The 22,196-nt window shown below is 45.4% G+C and overlaps 1 protein-coding gene across 5 annotated transcripts in view; it reads left to right on the plus strand.

The window, feature by feature from the left end:
• The window catches only part of UNC13B (unc-13 homolog B), a 626,059-nt gene that overhangs the window by 70,210 nt on the left and 533,653 nt on the right, over positions 1-22,196 (plus strand). For all 5 annotated transcript variants that reach the window (XM_077463165.1, XM_077463167.1, XM_077463166.1 and 2 more), the window contains exon 3: positions 8,885-8,914. In XM_077463165.1, coding sequence (XP_077319291.1) covers positions 8,885-8,914 — 30 coding nt within the window. The remainder of the gene's footprint in view (positions 1-8,884; positions 8,915-22,196) is intronic.

Below are 22,196 nucleotides of genomic sequence, written 5' to 3' on the forward strand. Positions count from 1 at the left end.
CCCTGTGGGTCTCCAGGAAGGCCTGGACACGCACGCACCCTGCGGGTCTCCAGGAAGGCCTGGACACGGACATGCACACACCCTGCAGGTCTCGGAAAGGCCTGGACACGCACGCACCCTGCGGGTCTCGGAAGGCCTGGACACGCAAGCACCCTGCGGGTCTCCAGGAAGACCTGGACACGGACATGCACGCACCCTGCGGGTCTCCAGGAAGACCTGGACACGGACATGCACACACCCTGCGGGTCTCCAGGAGGGCCTGGACACGCACACACCCTGCGGGTCTCGGAAAGGCCTGGACACGCGCGCACCCTGTGGGTCACCAGGAAGGCCTGGACGTGCAAGCACCCTGCAGGTCTCCAGGAAGACCTGGTCACACACACATCCTTTTTCTAGTCCCGTCGTATGTCACCGCGTTCTTGACGGGCAGGCTTTGGTGTGATCATGTGTACGCAAGACAGTTTCAGCGGAATTCTGTCGGAAAAATCTTCGGAGTTTACTCCGAGGGAAAAAACGGTTGTGTGTACAGGGCTTAAGAGTTCCCAGAGAGCAGGGGTCTCAGACTGGTGGCCCTCCAGCTGTCCCATCATACCTCTGCCTGTGGGACTCAGGCTTGTGACTTTCAGCCTTGCAATGCCTCATGGGACTTGTAGTTTCGCAACAGCTGGAGGGCCGCCAGTTTGAAACCACTCCCAGAGAGTAAGAGTTCCCAGAGAGTAATGCCGCGTACACACGATCGGACTTTCATCGTAAAATGCGACCGTGTGTATGCGCCATCGGAATTTAGCTGCCCGTATTCCCGCCAGCCAAAATTTGATAGCATGTTCTCATTTTTCCCGACGGAAAAACTTTCCATCGGAAATTCCGAACATGTGTATGCATTTCCGACACAACAAAAATCACGTATGCTCAGATTCAACTACGAGATGGAAGCTATTTGCTACTGGCTATTGAACTTTTTCTTGTCCCATCGCACGTGTTGTACGTCACCGCGTTCTTGACGGTCGGAATTTGGTGTGACCGTGTGTATGCAAGACAACTTGAGCGAAATCCGGACGGAATTCCATCAGGAAAACCATCAGAGCTTTTTCCGACCAAAATTCCAATTGTGTGTGCGCGGCATAAGAGTTCCCAGAGAGTAGGGGGTCTCCAAACTACGGCCCTCCAGTTGTGCAGGAACTACAATTCCCATCATGCCCAGTCATGTCTGTGAATGTCAGAGTTTTACAATGCCTCATGGGACATGTAGTTCCACAACAGCCGGAGGGCCGTAGTTTGGAGATCCCTCCCATAGAGGAAGAGTTCCCGTACCATCATGGGAAATTTCGACATGTCGGGTAACAAAACATGAATGGCCTCCTTTGCATTCCTTTCAGTGCAGCCCTGGTATGTGCCCGGGTATGTGCCCGGGTATGTGCAGGCAACGACTGGTTTTGGATGCGGGAAGCAATTCTTCATGAATATTTCCATCATTTTCAGCCCTTGGCGTAGTTATTATTAGTGTCAGTGACAGGTCTTGGTGGAGGTGTGGATGTAATTAGCACCATCTCAGGAGGGTCTCATGTTCAGCGCTCTCATTAGAGGTTCCTTCCCTGGTGTTGATATTTGTGCTGTGTCTGCTCTGTCAGGGAAATCCTGGGAAGGTGTCGGTCGGGGAGGGGGGTGGGGGGGAATGGTTATTTTTGTGAGCCGTGACGCACATCTGTGCTGCCTTCTGGTCTTGTGATATCAAATCTTATTGCATTTTATATTACACAAGGCAAGCTCAGGGCAAGGAACATGGGTGGCATAGAAAATATTCATGTGCCATGCACTATTGTGAGAAGAAGTTTAAAAACTGCTGGGAATAATCTCAATCCAAATGCTTTCTGTAAATGCTGGAAGCGGAGGTTATTTGTACCTGAACTCGGAGTGAAGATTTGATATGTGATGGAGAACATCTAGAAGGTTAACCTCTTGCCACCCACATAACACACATGTGCAGTGGAAAAGAGGGTGAGCTTTGATAACTACACACCACTTGTGTGCCCCTGGGTATCAAAGGTTTCGGTGTCGAGAGAACGCCCCTTACATTGATGATCAGGGATAAGAATGCCCCTCACATTGATGGTCAGGGATGAGAATGCCCCTTACATTGATGGCCAGGGATAAGAATGCCCCTTACATTGATGGTCAGGGATAAGAATGCCCCTTACATTGATGGTCAGGGATAAGAATGCCCCTTACATTGATGGTCAGGGATAAGAATGCCCCTTACATTGATGGTCAGGGATAAGAATGCCCCTTACATTGATGGTCAGGGATAAGAATGCCCCTTACATTGATGGCCAGGGATAAGAATGCCCCTTACATTGATGGTCAGGGATAAGAATGCCCCTTACATTGATGGTCAGGGATAAGAATGCCCCTTACATTGATGGTCAGGGATAAGAATGCCCCTTACATTGATGGTCAGGGATAAGAATGCCCCTTACATTGATGGTCAGGGATAAGAATGCCCCTTACATTGATGGTCAGGGATAAGAATGCCCCTTACATTGATGGTCAGGGATAAGAATGCCCCTTACATTGATGATCAGGGATAAGAATGCCCCTCACATTGATGGTCAGGGATAAGAATGCCCCTTAAATTCAGGGATAAGAATGCCCCTTACATTGATGGTCAGGAATAAGAATGCCCCTTACATTGATGGTCAGGGATAAGAATGCCCCTTACATTGATGGTCAGGGATAAGAATGCCCCTTACATTGATGGTCAGGGATAAGAATGCCCCTTACATTGATGGTCAGGGATATGAATGCCCCTTACATTGATGTTCAGGTATATGAATGCCCCTTACATTGGTGATCAGTAAAAAGAATGCTCCTTACATTGATGGTCAGGGATAACAATGCCCCTTACATTCATGGTCAGGGATAAGAATGCCCCTTACATTCATGGTCGGGGATAAGAATGCCCCTAACATTGATGGTCAGGGATAAGAATGCCCCTTACATTGATGGTCAGGGATAAGAATGCCCCTTACATTGATGGTCAGGGATAAGAATGCCCCTTACATTGATGGTCAGGGATAAGAATGCCCCTTACATGGATGGTCAGGGATAAGAATGCCCCTTACATTGATGGTCAGGGATAAGAATGCTCCTTACATTGATGGTCAGGGATAAGAATGCCCCTTACATTGATGGTCAGGGATAAGAATGCCCCTTACATTGATGGTCAGGGATAAGAATGCCCCTTACATTGATGGTCAGGGATATGAACGCCCCTTACATTGATGGTCAGGGATAAGAATGCCCCTTACATTGATGGTCAGGGATATGAATGCCCCTTACATTGATGGTCAGGGATATGAATGCCCCTTACATTGGTGATCAGTGGGGAGCATGCCCCTTACATTGGTTATCAGTGGGAAGAATTCTCCTTACAATGGTGTTCAGTGGAAAAATGCTATTAACTTTGTTATATAGTGGGAAGCTAGCCCCTTACATTGGTGATCAGTGGGAAGAATGTGCCTTAAGCCTTGTACAGACGATTGGATTTTCGGCAGGGAATGGTGTGATGAGACCGTTAGTACGCTCCTTCAGACAATTGTTGTCCAACTTTCACCCAATAAATGTTGGCTAGCAGGCGCTAGTACATTTTCGGCGGACAACAGTCTGTTGTCTGATTTTCAATTTGTCTGTACACAAGTCCATCACACAAAAGTTCAAAGTACAAATGCGCATGCTCGGAACCACTGCTCACCAAACACGACATTAGCAGAAGGTGCCAAAAGGGTGACGCTCAAGAGCTGAAATTCCACATAGTACGTCACTACGTTCATTTTGTTGGCTGAAAATTGTGTGCCGTTAGTATTCAAGGCAAGTTCCTGACACACGACCTTCGGACAAAAGTCTGACACTCGGTTGGCCAACAATCGGATCGCGTGTATGAGGTTTAACATTGGTGGTCGGTGGGAAGAATGCCCTTTACATTGGTGATCAGTAGGAAGAATGCCCCTTAGATTGGTCATTGGTGGGAAGAATGCCCCTTACATTGGTGATCAGTGGGAAGAATGTTCCTTACATTGGTGATCAGTGGGAAGAATGTTCCTTACATTGGTGGTCAGTGGGAAGAATACAACCTTTACGGGGGAAGTCAGAATACCACCCTTGCAGACAGGGAAAGAATAAGGATATTTGGTGTCGTGCTGCTGGCTTTGCCAAGGTCTGTTGGTCCTGGAACTATGTAGGCACCATCAAATGGGAGGTTAATCAGACACACCCTGGGAAGGCTACTTTATCAGTGCCTTCCAGGGAGAATTCATTTCTAAACTGGAAGATTTTTTATGGTCATTACATAATGCAGGGGTCTCCAAACTTTCTAAACAAAGGGCCAGTTAACTGTCCTTCAGACGTTAGGGGGGCTGGGCAGTGGGAGTAGAAAATGCCCCAACATCAGTGCCCCATTATTGGTATAAGTAGGAGGAATAGTGTGCCATCATTGGTATTAGTGGGATGAATAGTGCCCCATAATTGGTTTTAATTGGAGGAATAGTGGCCCATCATTGGTTTTAATTGGAGGAATAGTGGCCCATCATTGGTATTAGTGGGAGGAATAGTGGCCCATAATTGGTTTTAATTGGAGGAATAGTGGTCCATCATTGGTATTAGTGGGAGGAATAGTGCCCCATTGATGGTGTCCCTAAAGGGAATGGTGTTCCATCATTGGTGTCAGTTTGTGGAATAGTGCCCCAAGGGCCAGATAAAGGCAAGCAAAGGGCCACATCTGGCCCCCGGCCTGCAGTTTGGAGACCACTAACATAAAGAGCCTTTGTGCCCCAGCTGTCTATTGCTGACCCTTTTATCCCATTACAAGTGTATCAGACGGGTTGTTTGAAAATACAGTCTCTGCAGTCTTCAATGACATGTAACGCCCACAATGTTCCTGTTAGCCAGACTCTATCTGGTCTCATGAGGGAACACAGTTTTTATTTTTCTCCTTCATTAATGTGGCAAAAAAAGTTATTTTTCTTTGCACAGAGTTAATAGAATTTGTTCATGCGTTCATATGCCTCATTGATTTTCGAAGCTTTAATGTAAGGTCCGAATGTTAAGGTCCACAATTTTCCTCTGATAATTTCTGTGTAATTTTTCAATTTCACGCTGGAATCATTTTTTTGATGGCGCTGAAGATGTTGCTGGGTTCATGGCGGTTCACAGCTCACTGCTGCGCTAATAGATTCTGCTTGATTGCCGGCGTTGCGTGGCGTAGTAACAGCCCTTGAGCTGGAAATCGCAAACATCTTGATTAGGTTGACTTTTTCACTCCAGGGATGGAATACTAAACGAGTGACAGTAACTATTTAGAAGTTTCTGTACTGGATTCTTTTTCTTTTTGTGTTTTTTAGTTGGTGGTTTGGGTCCATCAAATAATTTCTTCAGAACGTTCCGCTGTGGTCTTGCCAGTATTTATACCCAATATCCAGCTGGAAATTGGGTATAGTAATTGGATATTGCACTGGCAAACCAACTGCAGTTTGATGCCCTTATGAATTCAGAGGGGTCAGGGAGTCTTTGAGGAAAAAGCCAATGCAGAACTGTGTATAGGTGTCGGAAAAGCTTTGTTGGTTTACAGTTGTTCAAATGCCAACTTCTGGAAACTGAGGGCTTCTATCTCCATCTGGTGGGGCTGCCACTTAATATCGCCATTTTGGCAGAAGAAATTGCTTTCCTACAACTCCATGTGCATTTCTGATGCCCAGCCTTTCACAAAGATTTCCCAGCACACTTACCAGCTAGCCTACGAAACAACCAAATTGACCCCATCTAACAATCCACGGTAAAAACAGAGGGTTTTATTTGCGCATATGTGTAAGCCGCAGTGCCCACATCAAAGCTCCTCTGAGTACTGTGGTCCTAGCTCTATAATTTTCTACCAAGCTGAAGCACATATAGCAGTGGATAGATTAAGGGCATTGCCCTGTTTTGCATTGCATTGTTTACTAGCGGGCCGGGTGGCTTCATCCCAACATGGAAACCTGCTTCCCTGCCACACCTCCTGGAATGGGCCTGGATTCTAAAGGAGATCATGGCAATGGAAACTTTACTCATAGGAGATGGTCCTGATTCTGATAGGACACTTTCTGAGTCTTAGTTGCAAAGTAATCGGTGCACTTCTTTAGAGCAGGGGTCTCCAAACTTTCTAATCAAAAGGCCAGTTTACTGTCCTTCAAACTTTAGGGTGGCCAGTGGGAGTAGAACATGTGTTGGCGTCGTTGGGAGTAAACAATGACCCATCATTGGTAGGGGGATGTCATAGTGCTCCACTGTTGGTATCCGTGGGAAGAATAGTGCCCACCATTTGTGTCAGTGGGAAGAATAGTCTCTTATTATTGGCTCAGTGAGAGGTATGGCGCCATATCATTGGTGTCAGTTGGAGTAATAGTCCCCATTAATGGTATCAGTGGGAGGAATGGTGCCCCATGATTGGTGTCAGTGGAAGGAATAGTGCTCCATCATTGGTATTGGTGGGAGAAATAGCCCCTATCATTGGTATTAGTGAGAGGTATGGTGCCCCCATCATTGGTATCGATGAGAGGTATGGTGCCCCCATCATTGGTATCAGTGAGAGGTATGGTGCCCCCATCATTGGTATTGGTGAGAGGTATTGTGCCCCCATCATTGGTATCGGTGAGAGGTATGGTGCCCCCATCATTGGTATCGGTGAGAGGTATGGTGCCCCCATCATTAGTATCGGTGAGAGGTATGGTGCCCCATCATTGGTATCGATGAGGGGTATGGTGCCCCCATCATTGGTAACGGTGGGGGGTATGGTGCCCCCATCATTGGCAACGGTGGGGGGTATGGTGCCCCCATCATTGGCAACGGTGGGAGGTATGGTGCCCCCATCATTGGTATCGGTGAAAGGTATGGATGCCACATCATTGGTGACAGTGGGAGCAATAATGCTCTATTGTAGGTGTCAGTGGCAGGAGTTATACCCCACTGTTGCTGGCAGTGGAGGAGGAGGGGGGGGGATAATGCCCCAAGGGCCAGATAAAAGCAAGCAGAGTTTGGAGACCACTTCTCTAAAGGCTTCTTCAAGCGTTTTCAGGTTGTTCCTTGTCCTTTTTTAGTCCTCCTCCATCATTTTTCTCCAAGTTCCCATGCATATTAACATTTCCAAGGTTCTCTTTTCTGAGATATTTCTAATTTCTTTCCTTTATAGCTGGTTACAGGGTTATTGTACATCCATGGTATTATGCTGTTCATAGATATGAATATGTATTTTCATGTAATAACACTTGCATTCATTGTTGTAAAGTAAAAAACCTCTTGAATAAAAAGTTCCTTAACGAAATAAAAATGCCAACTTCTAACTCTGATTAACCGCCTCAATGCCAACATGTTGCACCCCCTTTCTGTGCAGGCCATTTTTTCAGTTCTGACAGAGATTTTAGATGCCTAAATCTTAATTATGACACTTCATTGACAATAGAATATAAGAATAATACAAATGTAGTAAGTTAAAGACCATATCAAAGAACAGGCAGTCAAGCTGAAATCTAGAAGATAAGGGACCTAGTCCAGGTATGTTAACCCACCACACAAATGGAAGCTCATGGAGGTCTGGATCTGGGGACCTCTCCATAGACCTAGATACCCATCTGGAGGACACTGAATTTATAATGCCTCAATGCTGAATTCCAGGTATGGATTTAATCACGTTACATTTGGTTCAGCTTGGGCAGGTGTAAGTTGGGAGATCCTTCTGGAAGCTGGAGGTCTCTGTAGTAGTTGGCGCCATCACAGTGATTGCCGTTGTTTTCTGGGTCTCATGTTGAGGGACTGCCCTGCGCATAGTAAGCCGCTTGGCACAGGCACAAGAACGCTTTGCATTTTTCTCCAGGAATAAAAGGTGGAGATTGTGACATCTCCGTTCCGCCTGTTCAGTTTGTCCAATCAGATAATGCCTTGCATCAATTGAGAAAAATGCTAGGGGTTCTGTGAATGGCTATGCCTGTGCCAGTCAGGCGAACCCCTTCCTATGCACTTACTATGGATCCCTCTTGCTGACATCAACGCTGCGTATAGAAGGAGATTCTGCAGATCCCCCTCAATTACCTCATCACGTCCATGCTACATAGGCTAGGTGGAGCCTTCTCACAGATGACATGCCAATGCTGCATAGAGAAGGTGGAGCCTTCTGCAGATCCTCCTCTGTGACATGTCAATGAAGCATAGAGTAGGTGGAGCCTTCTGCAGATCCTCCTCACTGATGACATGTCAATGCTGCATAGATTAGGTGGAGCCTTCTGCAGATCCTCCCCACGGATGACATGTCAATGCTGCATAGAGTAGGTGGAGCCTTCTGCAGATCCTCCTCACTGATGACATGTCAATGCTGCATAGAGTAGGTGGAGCCTTCTGCAGATCCTCCTCACTGATGACATGTCAATGCTGCATAGAGTAGGTGGAGCCTTCTGCAGATCCTCCTCACTGACGATATGCCAATGCTGCATAGAGAAGGTGGAGCCTTCTGCAGATCCTCCTCACTGATGACATGCCAATGCTGCATAGAGAAGGTGGAGCCTTCTGCAGATCCTCCTCTGTGACATGTCAATGAAGCATAGAGTAGGTGGAGCCTTCTGCAGATCCTCCTCACTGATGACATGTCAATGCTGCATAGAGTAGGTGGAGCCTTCTGCAGATCCTTCTTGGTCTCTCCCCATCCATCATGATACGTTCTTCAGGCCTAGTGCTGTGAGTGGCTCTCACGCTCAGTTAAATATTAGGAAGCTCTGTCAGGTCTGCTTTAAGTTTGTCTGCACAATTTACTATGTGATTTACTTGTGTGTTTTACCTTTTTTTTCATTTATTTTATTTTTTATTTTTGCAGTTAAAAAAGCCAAACTTCAAGGTCCCCCAGGTAAGTGATGTTTTTCCTATGTTTTTCGATTTTATTTTTCCAGTTTTGGCTTTGTGTATTTTTCTTACTTTTCTATGGCACACAGTTTTAAAGTATTTGATTTCTCTCTATCTATTTCAATATATCTATCTGATTTTTTAAAATATTTTTTAATAGAGAATGGTTAAATCTGACCTCCAACCTTCTCTTAAGTCTTGCACAGTTGTACATTCTCGTCTCCTAGACAGAAATGGCTTGCTCTGATTTCACTGCACACTGTGATCTTCTTGCAACGTGCGTTGGAAGCTGCAGCAAGTCAGAGCCCCCCTCGTTTCCTGGCTGGGGGACATCCAGCGTCATCTGGCCCCTTTTCTTACCCAGGCTGACTGCCTCTGGCTCGCCACTTTCATTTATTATGTTTCTGTACTGCTATTCATGGAGGCCCAGCATCTATCTATATATATCTATATATATATCTATATCTATCTATCTATCTATCTATATATATATATATATATATATATATAATCTATATCTATCTAGATATGTGTGTGTGTGTGTATATTTATATATCTATATAATTACACAAACAATATACATAGCCTCCAATTTTCTTTATTTTTGACATCAAGCCAGTTGCGGCATTATTCTTGGCTTACTCTGATGTTGGGTCTCGGGGGGGTTCTTCTATGATAAGGATGCTTGATGAAAATTCTTTACCAGAGTTCCTTAACTAAGCAGAGATTTTAATCAGAGAGCTAAAGAGCGGATCAGGGCAGCTTATCATAGGACCCTATCGGAATGGGGTCATATCAGAGGGGGGGGGGGGCTGGTTTGTTTTGTTTTCAATGGACTGGAAAAGGATTTAGAGAGTCTGGTTTACAGTTGGCCATATGAAGACAATGCTGTGCCTGGGGGACAACACTGTGTTCCCTGGAGGTTTACCACCCTACCACGCACTATGCCCCGCAGTCTCATTGAAAGTGGGTGTAAACCCTCACATATACCCGGTTAAGTGACTGGCCTCAGGTGACACACAGAAATGAAGAAAATTCTCCTACATATGTTTTACCTGTTTATCTGCAGTCTTCTCTTCCCTGCAGCCATTCAAATTGCAGAATTTGTACAGCTTGTCTGAGTTTTAAGAAACCGGTGGGGGGGGGGGGGGGGGGGGATTAGGCAGAGGGCTGGTTACACACTAGAGCTGCATGATTCTGGCTAAAATTAGAATCACAATTTTTTTGCTTGGAATAAAGATTGCGATTCTCTCACGATTTTCGCAGCGTAACATCATCTTTCACAGTAAAACAAAAAAAAAATTGGGCTTACTTTACTGTTTTTTTTTTTATTCATTGAAGTGAATTTTTTTCCCAAAAAATTGCATTTGAAGGACCGCTGGGCAAATACAATGCGACATAAAATATTGCAGCAATTGCCATTTTATTCCCTAGAGCAGTGATGGTGAACCTTGGCACTCCAGATGTTTTGAAACTACATTTCCCATGATGCTCAACTACACTTCAGAGTGCAAGAGCATCATGGAAAATGTAGTTCCAAAACATCTGGGGTGCCAAGGTTCACCATCACTGCCCTAGGGTCTCTGCTAAAATAGATATATAATGTTTGGGGGTTCCAAGTAATTTTCTAGCAAAAAATATTCATTTTAACTTAAGAAACAAGTGTCAGAAAAAGATTTTAAGTGGTTAAACTTCCTGCATTTACACGTTTTTTGAAGTTTATCCCTTTGATCTAAGAAGGAATAGTTAGTTACAATGTTTCATTTTAAAAACTTGGCAGACTGCCTGGATGTTTTCTTTTGACAGCTGAGTGAGCAGATAAGTCTCTCCACTTGTTATATGAAAGAATCGGCAAACTCTGCAATAGAGATCGTCAGGGGGGTTGAATCGAGATCACAGTTTTTTAATGATTAATTGTGCAGCTCTGTTACACACTGCAGATTTCAGTGAGAGCCGACTGAAGGGAAAGGACATACCCCTTCACATAGTACACAGGAACAGAGCTGAGGCTGTCAATCACAAGCTGTGTGCTGTAGCTCCCTCCCCTGTCACCATTTTATCTCTTGATGTCATAAAAACTTGTCAGAAATTACACCCAATGCTCTGAATTGAGACAAGTGGACACTATAGAGCAGGAGTCTCCAAACCTTCTAAACAAATGGCCAGTTTACTGCCCTTCAGACTTTAGGAGGGCCTGACTGTGGCCAGCGGGAGTAGAAAATGTCCCGTGTCAGTGTAAACGGTTTACCCTCTTTGGTATTAGTGGGAGGAATAGTACCCCATCTTTGGTATTAGTGGGAGGAATAGTACCCCATCTTTGGTTTCAGTGGGAGGAATAGTGCCCCATTGTTGGTGTCAGTAGGAAGAATAGTACCCCATTGTTGATATCAGTGGGATGATTAGTGCCCCATCATTGGTATCGGTGGGAGGAATAGTCCCCCATCATTGGTGTCAGTGGAAGGTATAGTATCCTGTTGTTAGTATCAGTGGGAGGAATAGTGCGCTGTCGTTGGTATCAGTGGGAGGAATAGTGCCCCATTGTTGGTGTCAGTGGGAGGAATAGTGCCCCATCTTTGGTGTCAGTGGGAGGAATAGTGCCCCATCGTTGGTGTCAGTGGAAGGAATAGTGCCCCATCGTTGGTGTCAGTGGGAGGAATAGTGCCCCATCGTTGGTGTCAGTGGGAGGAATAGTGCCCCATCGTTGGTGTCAGTGGGAGGAATAGTGCCCCATCGTTGGTGTCAGTGGGAGGAATAGTGCCCCATCGTTGGTGTCAGTGGGAGGAATAGTGCCCCATCGTTGGTGTCAGTGGGAGGAATAGTTCTCCATTGTTGGTGTCAGTGGGAGGAATAGTGCCCCATCGTTGGTGTCACTGGGAATAATAGTGCCCCATCGTTGGTATCAGTGGAAACCATAGTGCCCCATTGTCAGTGGCATGAACTATGCCCCATATGCTGGATAAAGGCAAGCAAAGGGCCGCATCCGGGCCCTGGTCCGCAGTTTGGAGACCACTGCTATAAAGGCATATGCTTTGTTCATATTTCATGTCTGAGGTTTACATCTTGTGACCATTGATGCCCAGACCAAATTAGCAGTCAGTATATAAGAAGTGCTTCTGTCTCCTTGCTCAAAGGTAGGTTTAAAGCCTAAAAAAGATGTACAAATACTCATATATCAACAAGAGAACCTTTGCAAGTGATTATGAAGCAGTGAAATCTAGTCACTGCTTCTTTCTCCTCTATGTGCCAGTTTATGAAGCGGAGTAGATCACTTCACCTTCCGAGGAGTGAAGTGATCTACAAACGCTTCCAACACTGGACAATGGCCCCTAATACTGCAATCTCGTGAGACCTTACGAGATTACAGTACTAGAAAATCACAGAAATGCAGAGATGTCAGTTTATTAAAGCGGTTCTCCACCCTAAAGGGGAAGTTCCGCTAATCTGATCCCTCCACAATCGGCACCTTTCAGGGGGAGGGGGGGTGCAGTTACCTGGATAATCCAGGTATCTGCACCCACTTCCGGGACAAGACCCCCCCCCCCCTTCCCGTTGTGTTCTGGGAAACACACAGTTCCCAGGACACATTGGGGACCAGCAGAGACGCGCAGCGCGACTCACGCATGCGCAGTAGGGAACCGGGCAGTGAAGCCGCAACGCTTCACTTCCTGATTCCCTGACAGAGGATGGCGGCGGGGGACAGCTGAGAGACGAGCGATCGCTCGTCATCTGCCGCCGACATCGCTGGACCCTGGGACAGGTAAGTGTGATTTTATTAAAAGTCAGCAGCTGCAATATTAGTAGCTGCTGGCTTTTAATATTTTTTTTTTAGGTGCAGAACTGCTTTAAGCAGTGATAAATTATCACCGATCAATACATTGACAGACAGCGTGGTTAATGCTAGTAAAATAAAGAGTCCCCCAACATTTTATATATATATGTATACACACACATACATTATATACATATGTATATATATATATATATATATATATATATATATATATACATATATATACCTATACACATTATATATATATATATATATATATATATATATATATATATATATATATATACACACACCTAAATATGACAGGGGGACATGGTTGCTGTGTCAGTCTATGAGAATTCTCCACGTGTGGAGATAATCGGCGGGAAAACAAGTTCAAACACTTCTCCCCCGATTATCTCTGGTTCATAAACTTTTTATGGGCTGTGATCAGCGGTGATCCTCTGATCACTACTTCATAAACGGACACCTAAAGCTAAAGTGTACTGTACATATAATATCTCCCGTGTTCCCTTCCTCCTGGTCAATATGCAGTAAAACATTTTTAGTCATCTTGTTTTCAGGAAATGCCCATTTTCCGACCTAGTGATGTCATCACCGGATCCCTCTGGCGGTCTTTCCTCTGAGTTTTGTGGGAGGGGCCAGAAGGCTTCTATTACCGTTTAGAGTACCCTGCCATAGATAAAAGAACAAATCCCCCATCCCTTTAGACCTGCATGCTCCTTCCTGAGGGGGGCTGCAGACTTTATCTGGTGAGAGAACTTACCTCACTGTCCCTAATGAGACAGATGCCAAAAAATACCTGACCATTTTATCTCGTCTACTCGTCTTTAATAAAGTTTAAGCTTTAGATATACTTGACAATTTGTTCTGCCCTCAGTAAGAGTCTGGTGAGTCCTGTTAGGTGATGTTTCCAGGATTAGAGTGTTTAAGTATTAAAACGGTAATTAAACCTGATTGGTCCCTGATGAGTATTACTCCGCCATTAAAAGTGACAATGCTGACACATCAACCATCTTGGGATTTGGAGTCTTATTTTTAGAATTGCCAATTATAGTCGTGAGCTGTTCATGGTTCAAATTTTACATCTTAAGAATATTAAGAAAGTAATTCTTCCCAACGCGGTCTGGATATTGTCTCATACGTGGCCGGAATGTTCTCTTGTACGAGTTTGATGTACGAAGGCTGTGAAGAAGTCTGGGAGTGGGGATCCTCTAAGCCAGTATCCTCAAGTACCCCCGACAGGCCACGTTTTGGGAATTTCTCTTAGATAAAATAGCTGTCCAAAATACCAAGCCATCGACTCCGATTTAAAAGACCTGTGCGAGATGAAGGAAAACCTGCAAACATGGCCTGTTGGTGGTACTTGAGGACAGGGTTGAGGACCACTGCTCTAACAGATAGCCTGGATATTCTCCCCAACATGACTGAGATATTGTTATGGCCGGGATATTCTCTCCAATATGGCTGTGGTTATTGTAATGGACCAGGTATTCTCTCCAACATGGTTGGGATATTGTTATGTTTGAGAGATTCTCTTCAACGTGGCTGTGGTTCTTGTAATGGCCTGGGTATTCTCTTCGACATGGTTGGAATGTTGTTGTGGCTGGGATATTCTCTCCGATATGGCCGGGACACGGTTATGGTCGAGATATTCACTTCGACATGGGTTGGCTATATTGTCCAACATGGCTGGGGCATTGTTATGGCTGGGATATTCTCTCTGACGTGGCCAGTATATTCTCTCTGTCACAGCCAGTACATTGTTATGGCCCGGACATTCTCCCTGTGCTGAGTTCGAGGGTCTGTACACCTGCTGTACCCATTATGATGGGTTTCCACCATCCCCGTGCTGAGCTTCCAGGTCTGTACCCATTATGAGGGGTTCCCACCATCCTTGTGCTGAGTTTGGGGGTCTGTACACCTGCTGTGCCCAATATGAGGGGTTCCCACCATCCCTGTGCTGAGTTCCTGGGTCTGTACACCTGCTGTACCCATTATGAGGGGTTCCCGTCATCCCTGTGCTGAGCTTCCAGGTCTGTACCCATTATGAGGGGTTCCCACCATCCCTGTGCTGAGTTTGGGGGTCTGTAGACATGCTGTGCCCATTATGAGGGGTTCCCATCATCCCTGTGCTGAGCTTCCAGGTCTGTACCCATTATGAGGGGTTCCCACCATCCCTGTGCTGAGTTTGGGGGTCTGTAGACCTGCTGTGCCCATTATGAGGGGTTCCCGCCATCCCTGTGCTGAGCTTCCAGGTCTGTACCCATTATGAGGGGTTCCCACCATCCTTGTGCTGAGTTTGGGGGTCTGTAGACCTGCTGTGCCCATTATGAGGGGTTCCCGTCATCCCTGTGCTGAGCTTCCAGGTCTGTACCCATTATGAGGGGTTCCCACCATCCCTGTGCTGAGTTCTTGGGTCTGTAGACCTGCTGTACCCATTATCAGGGGTTCCCACCGACCACGTGCTGAGTTCCCAGGACTGTACACCTGCTGTGCCCACTTTACATGGATTTCTTCATTCAATAAGGTGTTCAAGTACTTTGTGAATCTAAACTCCAAAAAACAAACATGTATATGTATTGCAGCTCATCAGTCTTTAGTTTTCTTTTTCTTTATTTATTCAGAATTTTTTCCCTCATTTTTTACACCTGGTGACCCTGCCAGTGACACTTCCTGTCCTAGCGTAGCAGCGCTGGCTCGCTGTATTGGATTTATACAGTGTTGTCACCATAGGAGAGGCCTGCTATGCCCATTGTAAGGGGTTTCTACCATTCTTACCTGCTGTGCCCATTATTAGGCGTTCCCATCACCCCTGCTGGGTTTTATGTATATCATAGGCTCCTTTCACACTTTTTGCGACTTGAGTGCCATAGACTGCAATGTAAACCCTCAAAAGTAGCATGAAAGTCGTACCTGCATGTTATAGATTTGACCAGTTGTGCAAAAGTTGTCCATTTATCATTGGTCAAAGCCAAAGTCGCTTACAAGTCTTGCCCATCCGAAGTTGCATCAAAGTTTCACCCCAAAGTCGCAAATTGCACTCCTTTGGGGGTCGCACTAGAGTGAATGGAGCCTTCTATTCTGGAGAAAGTAACGGGAAGATCTGCAGCACACAAAGGTGGCCAGGAACAGAGCTGAGAGTGATGGAATGGAGATCTCGCCATTAGAAGCCGTGGGCTGTGCCCGTTGTTTTCACTTATATAGGCTACAACTAAAATGTCACTTTTTAGGTGGCCAGGCCCTTTACATAACAGCACTCTTCATTCTGTAATGCTGAAGGTGGCAGGCATGGCGGAGCCTCTGTCCTAGATAGTAAAATGGCAGGACAGTCGGCGGTCCTTTAATGAAAGAGAGATGAGGCTTCATACACACCATACTCTCCAGATCTCTGCTCAGAGAATAATCCACCACCGTTTTTCGGGCGTCTGGTTTAACCCTTTCCTCCGTTGTAAGCGCAGCCAGAGCAGCGGTGTGTTCCTGCCAGACAAATCCTCTCCGGAGCATCTGAAAAGGGATACAAACAATGGCAGCCATGAAAAGTATTTTCTTAGCTGCAGATGGATTCTTTTGTAACACAAAATTGCTTCCTTGTGAAGGTCGTGCGGAGGGGCGAGCCACCGGGTGGGTGCGGCTTTCTGTGGTTTTGTACCTTTCGGAAACCTTTTTAGAATGCGTATAGTTCTGGTTTACGTTCCAAACGTCAAAGTTACGCTAAACCCTAGTTCTGGAAAAAATAAAATAAAAAATGTTGTAAGTAATTCTAAGTAAGTATGTGTTAATAACGCAAAAAAAAAAAGTTCCTTCTATTGCTTCTGTGATCTGATAGAGGGTGGCCACATTTGTTCTCTATGGTCCCACTGGATGTAGGAACGTAGCCACCTTCTCTCGCTCCCTAATATGGAGGACCAATGGACTACTGGACTATGCATAGAGCAGTGCACATGACTGCAACTAAAATATTAAAATTCCACAATGGAAATTGGACCCAGTGTTCTCCTAAAGCCCAACTTGGGGGGGCTCTGGTGGGCTCCCCCTTCCTTAGCACCTCTTTTTTTGATGACCTTTTTCTGATGTCTATTGGCCTGTTACACAATGCACTGGACCCTCTTCCTCTTCCTCTTCTCCTGGTGGTAAGTGGTCCTGGGTAATGACATTATGACATCAGCAGCGCACTCTGCAACGTAATATGATGAGTGCAGGGCGCTGTGGGCCGAGCCGTGACACCCTCCCACTCACTCTTTGCATAGGGCTTGTTCACACCAGGTCCATTGATCTGCAGTGTAAATGCCAGGGCACCTGCAAGGCTCGATTTACATTGAATGAAATTTTTTAACCACTTAAGGACCGGGCCTCTTTCTGAGATTTGTTGTTTAAGTTAAAAATGTTTCTTGTTGCTAGAAAATTACTTAGAACCCTCAAACATTATACATTTTTTTCTAACACCCTGGAGAATAAAATGCCGGTTGTTGCAATACTTTGTCACACCGTATTTTCGCAACGGTCTTACAAGCAAACTTTTTTTCTGGAAAAAATACACTATTTGAATTAAAAAAATAAGACAACAGTAAAGTTAGCCCCATTTTTTTTTTAAATTGTGAAAGATAATGTTACGCCGAGTAAATTGATACCCAACATGTCACGCTTTAAAATTGCGCCTGCTCGTAGAATGGCGACAAGTGTCTACCCTTAAACATCTCTGTAGCGGAGTTTAAAAAATTCTACAGGTTGCATGTTTTGAGTTACAGAGGAGGTCTAGGGTTAGAATTATTGCTCTCGCTCTACCGATCGCGGCGATACCTCACATGTGTGGTTTGAACACGGTTTTCATATGCGTTCGCTTCTGCACGCAAGCACTTTTTTTTTCTTATAAATTTTACCTTTTTATTTTTACACTGTTCTTTTAAAAAAAAAAATGGTGTCACTTTTATTCCTATTACAAGGGATGTAAACACCCCATGTAGTCGAAAAAAAAGTATGGCAGTACCTCTTAAATATGAGATCTGGGGTTAAAAAGACCTCAAATCTCATATTTACACTAAAATGCAATAAAAAAAAATAAAAAAAATAATGGCCCTTTAAGAGCTATGGATGGAAGTGACGTGTTGACGTCCCTTCCACCCAGCAATGGTATGGAGACGGGTGGGGGACCATCCTTCCCCTCACTCGTCTCCATACCCAGCATAGAAAAACATCTGATTGCCTCCACCGCTGCCGATGGCTCCGGTAAGCGGCAGAGGGCACCGGAGCACGGCGAGTGGGGGGCCCTCCCACCGCCAATTAAGAGTGATCTTGTAGCGAATCCACAGAGGCCACTTTTATCTTGAAGCGGACCACCCACTAAAGAAGAGGATACCGGGGGTTATGACAGCTAGCTGCTGCCATAACAGCGATATTCCTCTTCAAAGTACCGACGTATAACGCCGGTGGGCGGTCCGGAAGTGGTTAAAGAGCAACTGTCATCTTTGTCCCGCAGTGGCTCCTCTGTTGACCTACTGTTGACTCACCAACAGTTCCATTCACTTTAATGGGACAGCTGGGGATGCGGCAGTGACACACCAAGGTGAGGGACATAGCGCCAGCAGGTGAGTAGATGCCCGCTAACAGGCGCTGCCATGATGGATCTGAAATGACAGTGCTCTTTAAATGTAAGGACTTATTCTTGCTGGTTAGAATCTTTAATCGAATCTTTAATATATGCAAACAAAACAAAGGTTTCCTATTTAGAATAATAAGCTGTCAGGTTAATAAAACAGCGATATCAGAACCGATTCAATCGTGCAATTTGTAGTGTACATAGATTTGCAAAACAATTTGAAGACCGGACCAAACCACCTTTCTACACAATGCAGAGGATTAACCTCTTAGATTCCACAGTGAGTATAACGAGCATGCTTTCCTGCATATACACACTGATTTTACTGTTGTGGGTTTAGTAAAACTTTAATACTGTCACTGAAGTTCACCTCTTGCAGCTTTCTGTGATGGGGTGACAACAGTGCTGCACTGAATTTAAAGCAGCGTTGTCACCCTCATATAGGCTGCGCCTTCTTGTGCTGCAACAGGATACTAAGACTTTGCATGTGGGGTGTCTGTCACAGGTACCTTGTCAGTTTGCACCTGGCCACACCTAGTCCTGCCCACTGCTGTTAGGTTTGACCGTGTTTCCCACTGTAATCTGCAGTGTCTGGGAGGGGGAACGTGTGAGACACAAATGAAGGAGGAATGGGTCATTCTGGATTTATTAATTTTTTTGTTTTTTTCTTCTGCGTCATATAATTTGATTCTGGACCTGATATGACCTTGAACATGGGTCTGATATGCTTTATGTGAGCTATGTAGGGCTACTAAGAAGTCTTTAGGAAGTGTGGAGTTCATAAATTGAAGTAATGAACACTCAGGAGCTGGGGAACTCTACCTGAGCTATGGCATCTGCCAGGGTGGAAGGAATCAGACTTTGGGTTGTGAAGGGAGTCACTTTGGGCGGAGGGCCCATGGAACCCAGAGTCCCTTGGAGAGGTTGGGAAACCTTTTAGCTCAGACTTGCCGTCTTCTGGCTCAGTAGACACAATCCACATTATCATATGTATAAACACAGAACCTTCGCACAATAGCAGGAGCCCCCAGTAGCAGATGGACCGGCTTCTATATTGAAGACCATGAAATCCATATCCAAGCAATGCTTTGATTAATCAGGGATTGCATATGGCATGGCAACAGTCTACAAAACTTTTACAATGTCCCATCATTTTCTCATTCACCATGTGCCCCTAATAGACACAGGGTGACTTAGATATAGAAGGTGCATCAGGAGCTGAAACAAGGGTTACTCAACCTCTCCAAGGGATTCTGTGTTCCATGGGCCCCCCGCCCAAAGTGACTCCCATCACATGGGGGACCTCCGATCTCTGAAACTCAATTACGAAGTGTAATACTTGGTGTAAGTAGCGTTAAATAGCGGGCCAGATATAAATCTTTTTATAAGCAGTTATAATTGGGGAAAAACATTCAGGCTCATGCATAGGCCCAACCATGACTGGTTACTCTTTGAGGTCCAATTTGTCCGGCGGTAGATCTGGTACTAGTGAACCCTAAGGGGTTAAGATGGAGGATGCCTGGCCTGGATTTCGGGAACACAGCGATAGCTCAGCTGTCCTGATGATTGATAGATAAATCCCTTCTTGTTTAATAACTAATGAGAGGAGGACAGGAGAAAGCAGTATCGCAGATTATTACTACAAACCCAGCGGCAGCAGAACAGAATGATGGCTATCAGACTTAATAAAAGAAGACAGGAGGCTCTCTGACAGATAAGTGTGATCGGACTGGACTCCGGTCACCAGATACATACAGAGTGAGCGTCTCGTATCAGTCCCTGGGGAAAAGTTTTTATTAAACTTTTTCATGAGAAATTACTGATGGCCAGAGCAAGATTTGCTGCAATGTGACTTCATATTATATAGAGAGAAAATTGCCTTACATCCAGTTTTTAATTCATTTTTAAAAATAATCGTGTTTTAGAGTACAGCTAGTGTAGGTATCCTTACTCTATCTTTATAGCTATCTTTATATTATCTTGCTGCCATCATTGTGTAATAAAACTGAAAATAGGAAGGGCTAGCTTTTGAGTTGGACAGTCAGAGCTGTGTTGCATTATACCGGTCTTTCCCAGCCTTCTTACCCCAGAGGAACCCTTGCAATAATTTCTTAAAACTGCTGCTAAAATTAAATAATTGGTGATTAGTGGGAAGAATGCCCCTTACATTGGTGGTCAGTGAGAAAATGCTCCTTACATTGACGGTTAGTGTTAAGAATGCCCATTACTTTGGGGGTCAGTGGGAAGACTGCCCCCTACATTGGGGGTCGGTGGGAAGACTGCCCCTTACATTGGGGGTCATTAGGAAGAATTCTCTTACAATGGGGGTCAGTGGAAAGATTGCCCCTTAGATTTGGCGGTCAGTGGGAAGAATGCCCCTTAGATTTGAAGTGGTCAGTGGGAAGAATGCTCTTACAATGGGATTCATTGGGAAGATTGGCCCTTACAATGGTGATCAGTGGGAAGAATGCTCCTTACATTGGCGGTCAGTGGGAAGAATGCCCCTTACATTGGGTGTTGGTGGGAAGAATGCTCCTTACATTGGGGGTCAGTGTTAAGAATGCCCATTACTTTGGGGGTCAGTGGGAAGACTGCCCCCTACATTGGGGGTCGGTGGGAAGACTGCCCCTTACATTGGGGGTCATTAGGAAGAATTCTCTTACAATGGGGGTCAGTGGGAAGATTGCCCCTTAGATTTGGCGGTCAGTGGGAAGAATGCCCCTTAGATTTGAAGGGGTCAGTGGGAAGAATGCTCTTACAATGGGATTCATTGGGAAGATTGGCCCTTACAATGGTGATCAGTGGGAAGAATGCTCCTTACATTGGCGGTCAGTGGGAAGAATGCCCCTTACATTGGGGGTCAGGGGGAAGAATGCCCCTTACATTGGGTGTTGGTGGGAAGAATGCTCCTTACATTGGGGGTCAGTGTTAAGAATGCCCATTACTTTGGGGGTCAGTGGGAAGACTGCCCCTTACATTGGGGGTCATTGGGAAGAATGCTTTTACAATGGGATTCAGTGGGAGGATTGTCCCTTACAATAGGGGTCAGTGGGAAGAATGCCCCTTAGATTTGAAGGGGTCAGTGGGAAGAATGCTCTTACAATGGGATGCGTTGGGAAGATTGGCCCTTACAATGGTGATCAGTGGGAAGAATGCCCCTTACCTTGGCGGTCAGTGGGAAGAATGCCCCTTACATTGGGGGTCGGTTGGAAGAATGCCCCTTACATTGTGTGTTGGTGGGAAGAATGCTCCTTACATTGGGGGTCAGTGTTAAAAATGCCCATTACTTTGGGGGTCATTGGGAAGAATGCTCTTACAATGGGATTCAGTGGGAGGATTGGCCCTTACAATGGGGGTCAGTGGGAGAATGCCCCTTAGATTTGAATGGGTCAGTGGGAAGAATGCCCCTTAGATTTGAATGGGTCAGTGGGAAGAATGCCCCTTAGATTTGAATGGGTCAGTGGGGAGAATATTTCCCTTTTTTATAGAGAGCTAAAAAATTCACTGGTGTCATGCAGCCAAGTTGCAATCGACTTAATATATGGATGTATCATCAGATGGGAGGTCAGTTAGCCAGAGCTCAGTTAACCCCTAGCAACTTTTGGAGGAACCTTGGCTGAGAATGGCAGAATTTTACACTATCCGTCCAACGCTGAACTTGATATCAGCAGGTGGTAATCACATATTGTGCTTCTGCTCTTTCAGTGTCCTGAACTGTAATCAGCTGAAAACTCTGTATTCCTATCTGTAAAAGAGGTAGCTTTTGTAGGGTTGGAGATTGCGCAGGGCTGACTCAATTGATGGAGAGCCAATGTTTAGGTGGTGGTTGGGGCAGATTGGAAGGGTTCTCTTCCGATATATTCTGCCCAGCTACAGTACACTGGAGGGAGATGGCAAGCC

Source organism: Lithobates pipiens, unplaced genomic scaffold (assembly GCF_037356315.1).
Source record: "Lithobates pipiens isolate NorthernLeopardFrog02 unplaced genomic scaffold, aLitPip1_a1.2 Scaffold_3, whole genome shotgun sequence".
NCBI lineage: Eukaryota > Metazoa > Chordata > Amphibia > Anura > Ranidae > Lithobates > Lithobates pipiens.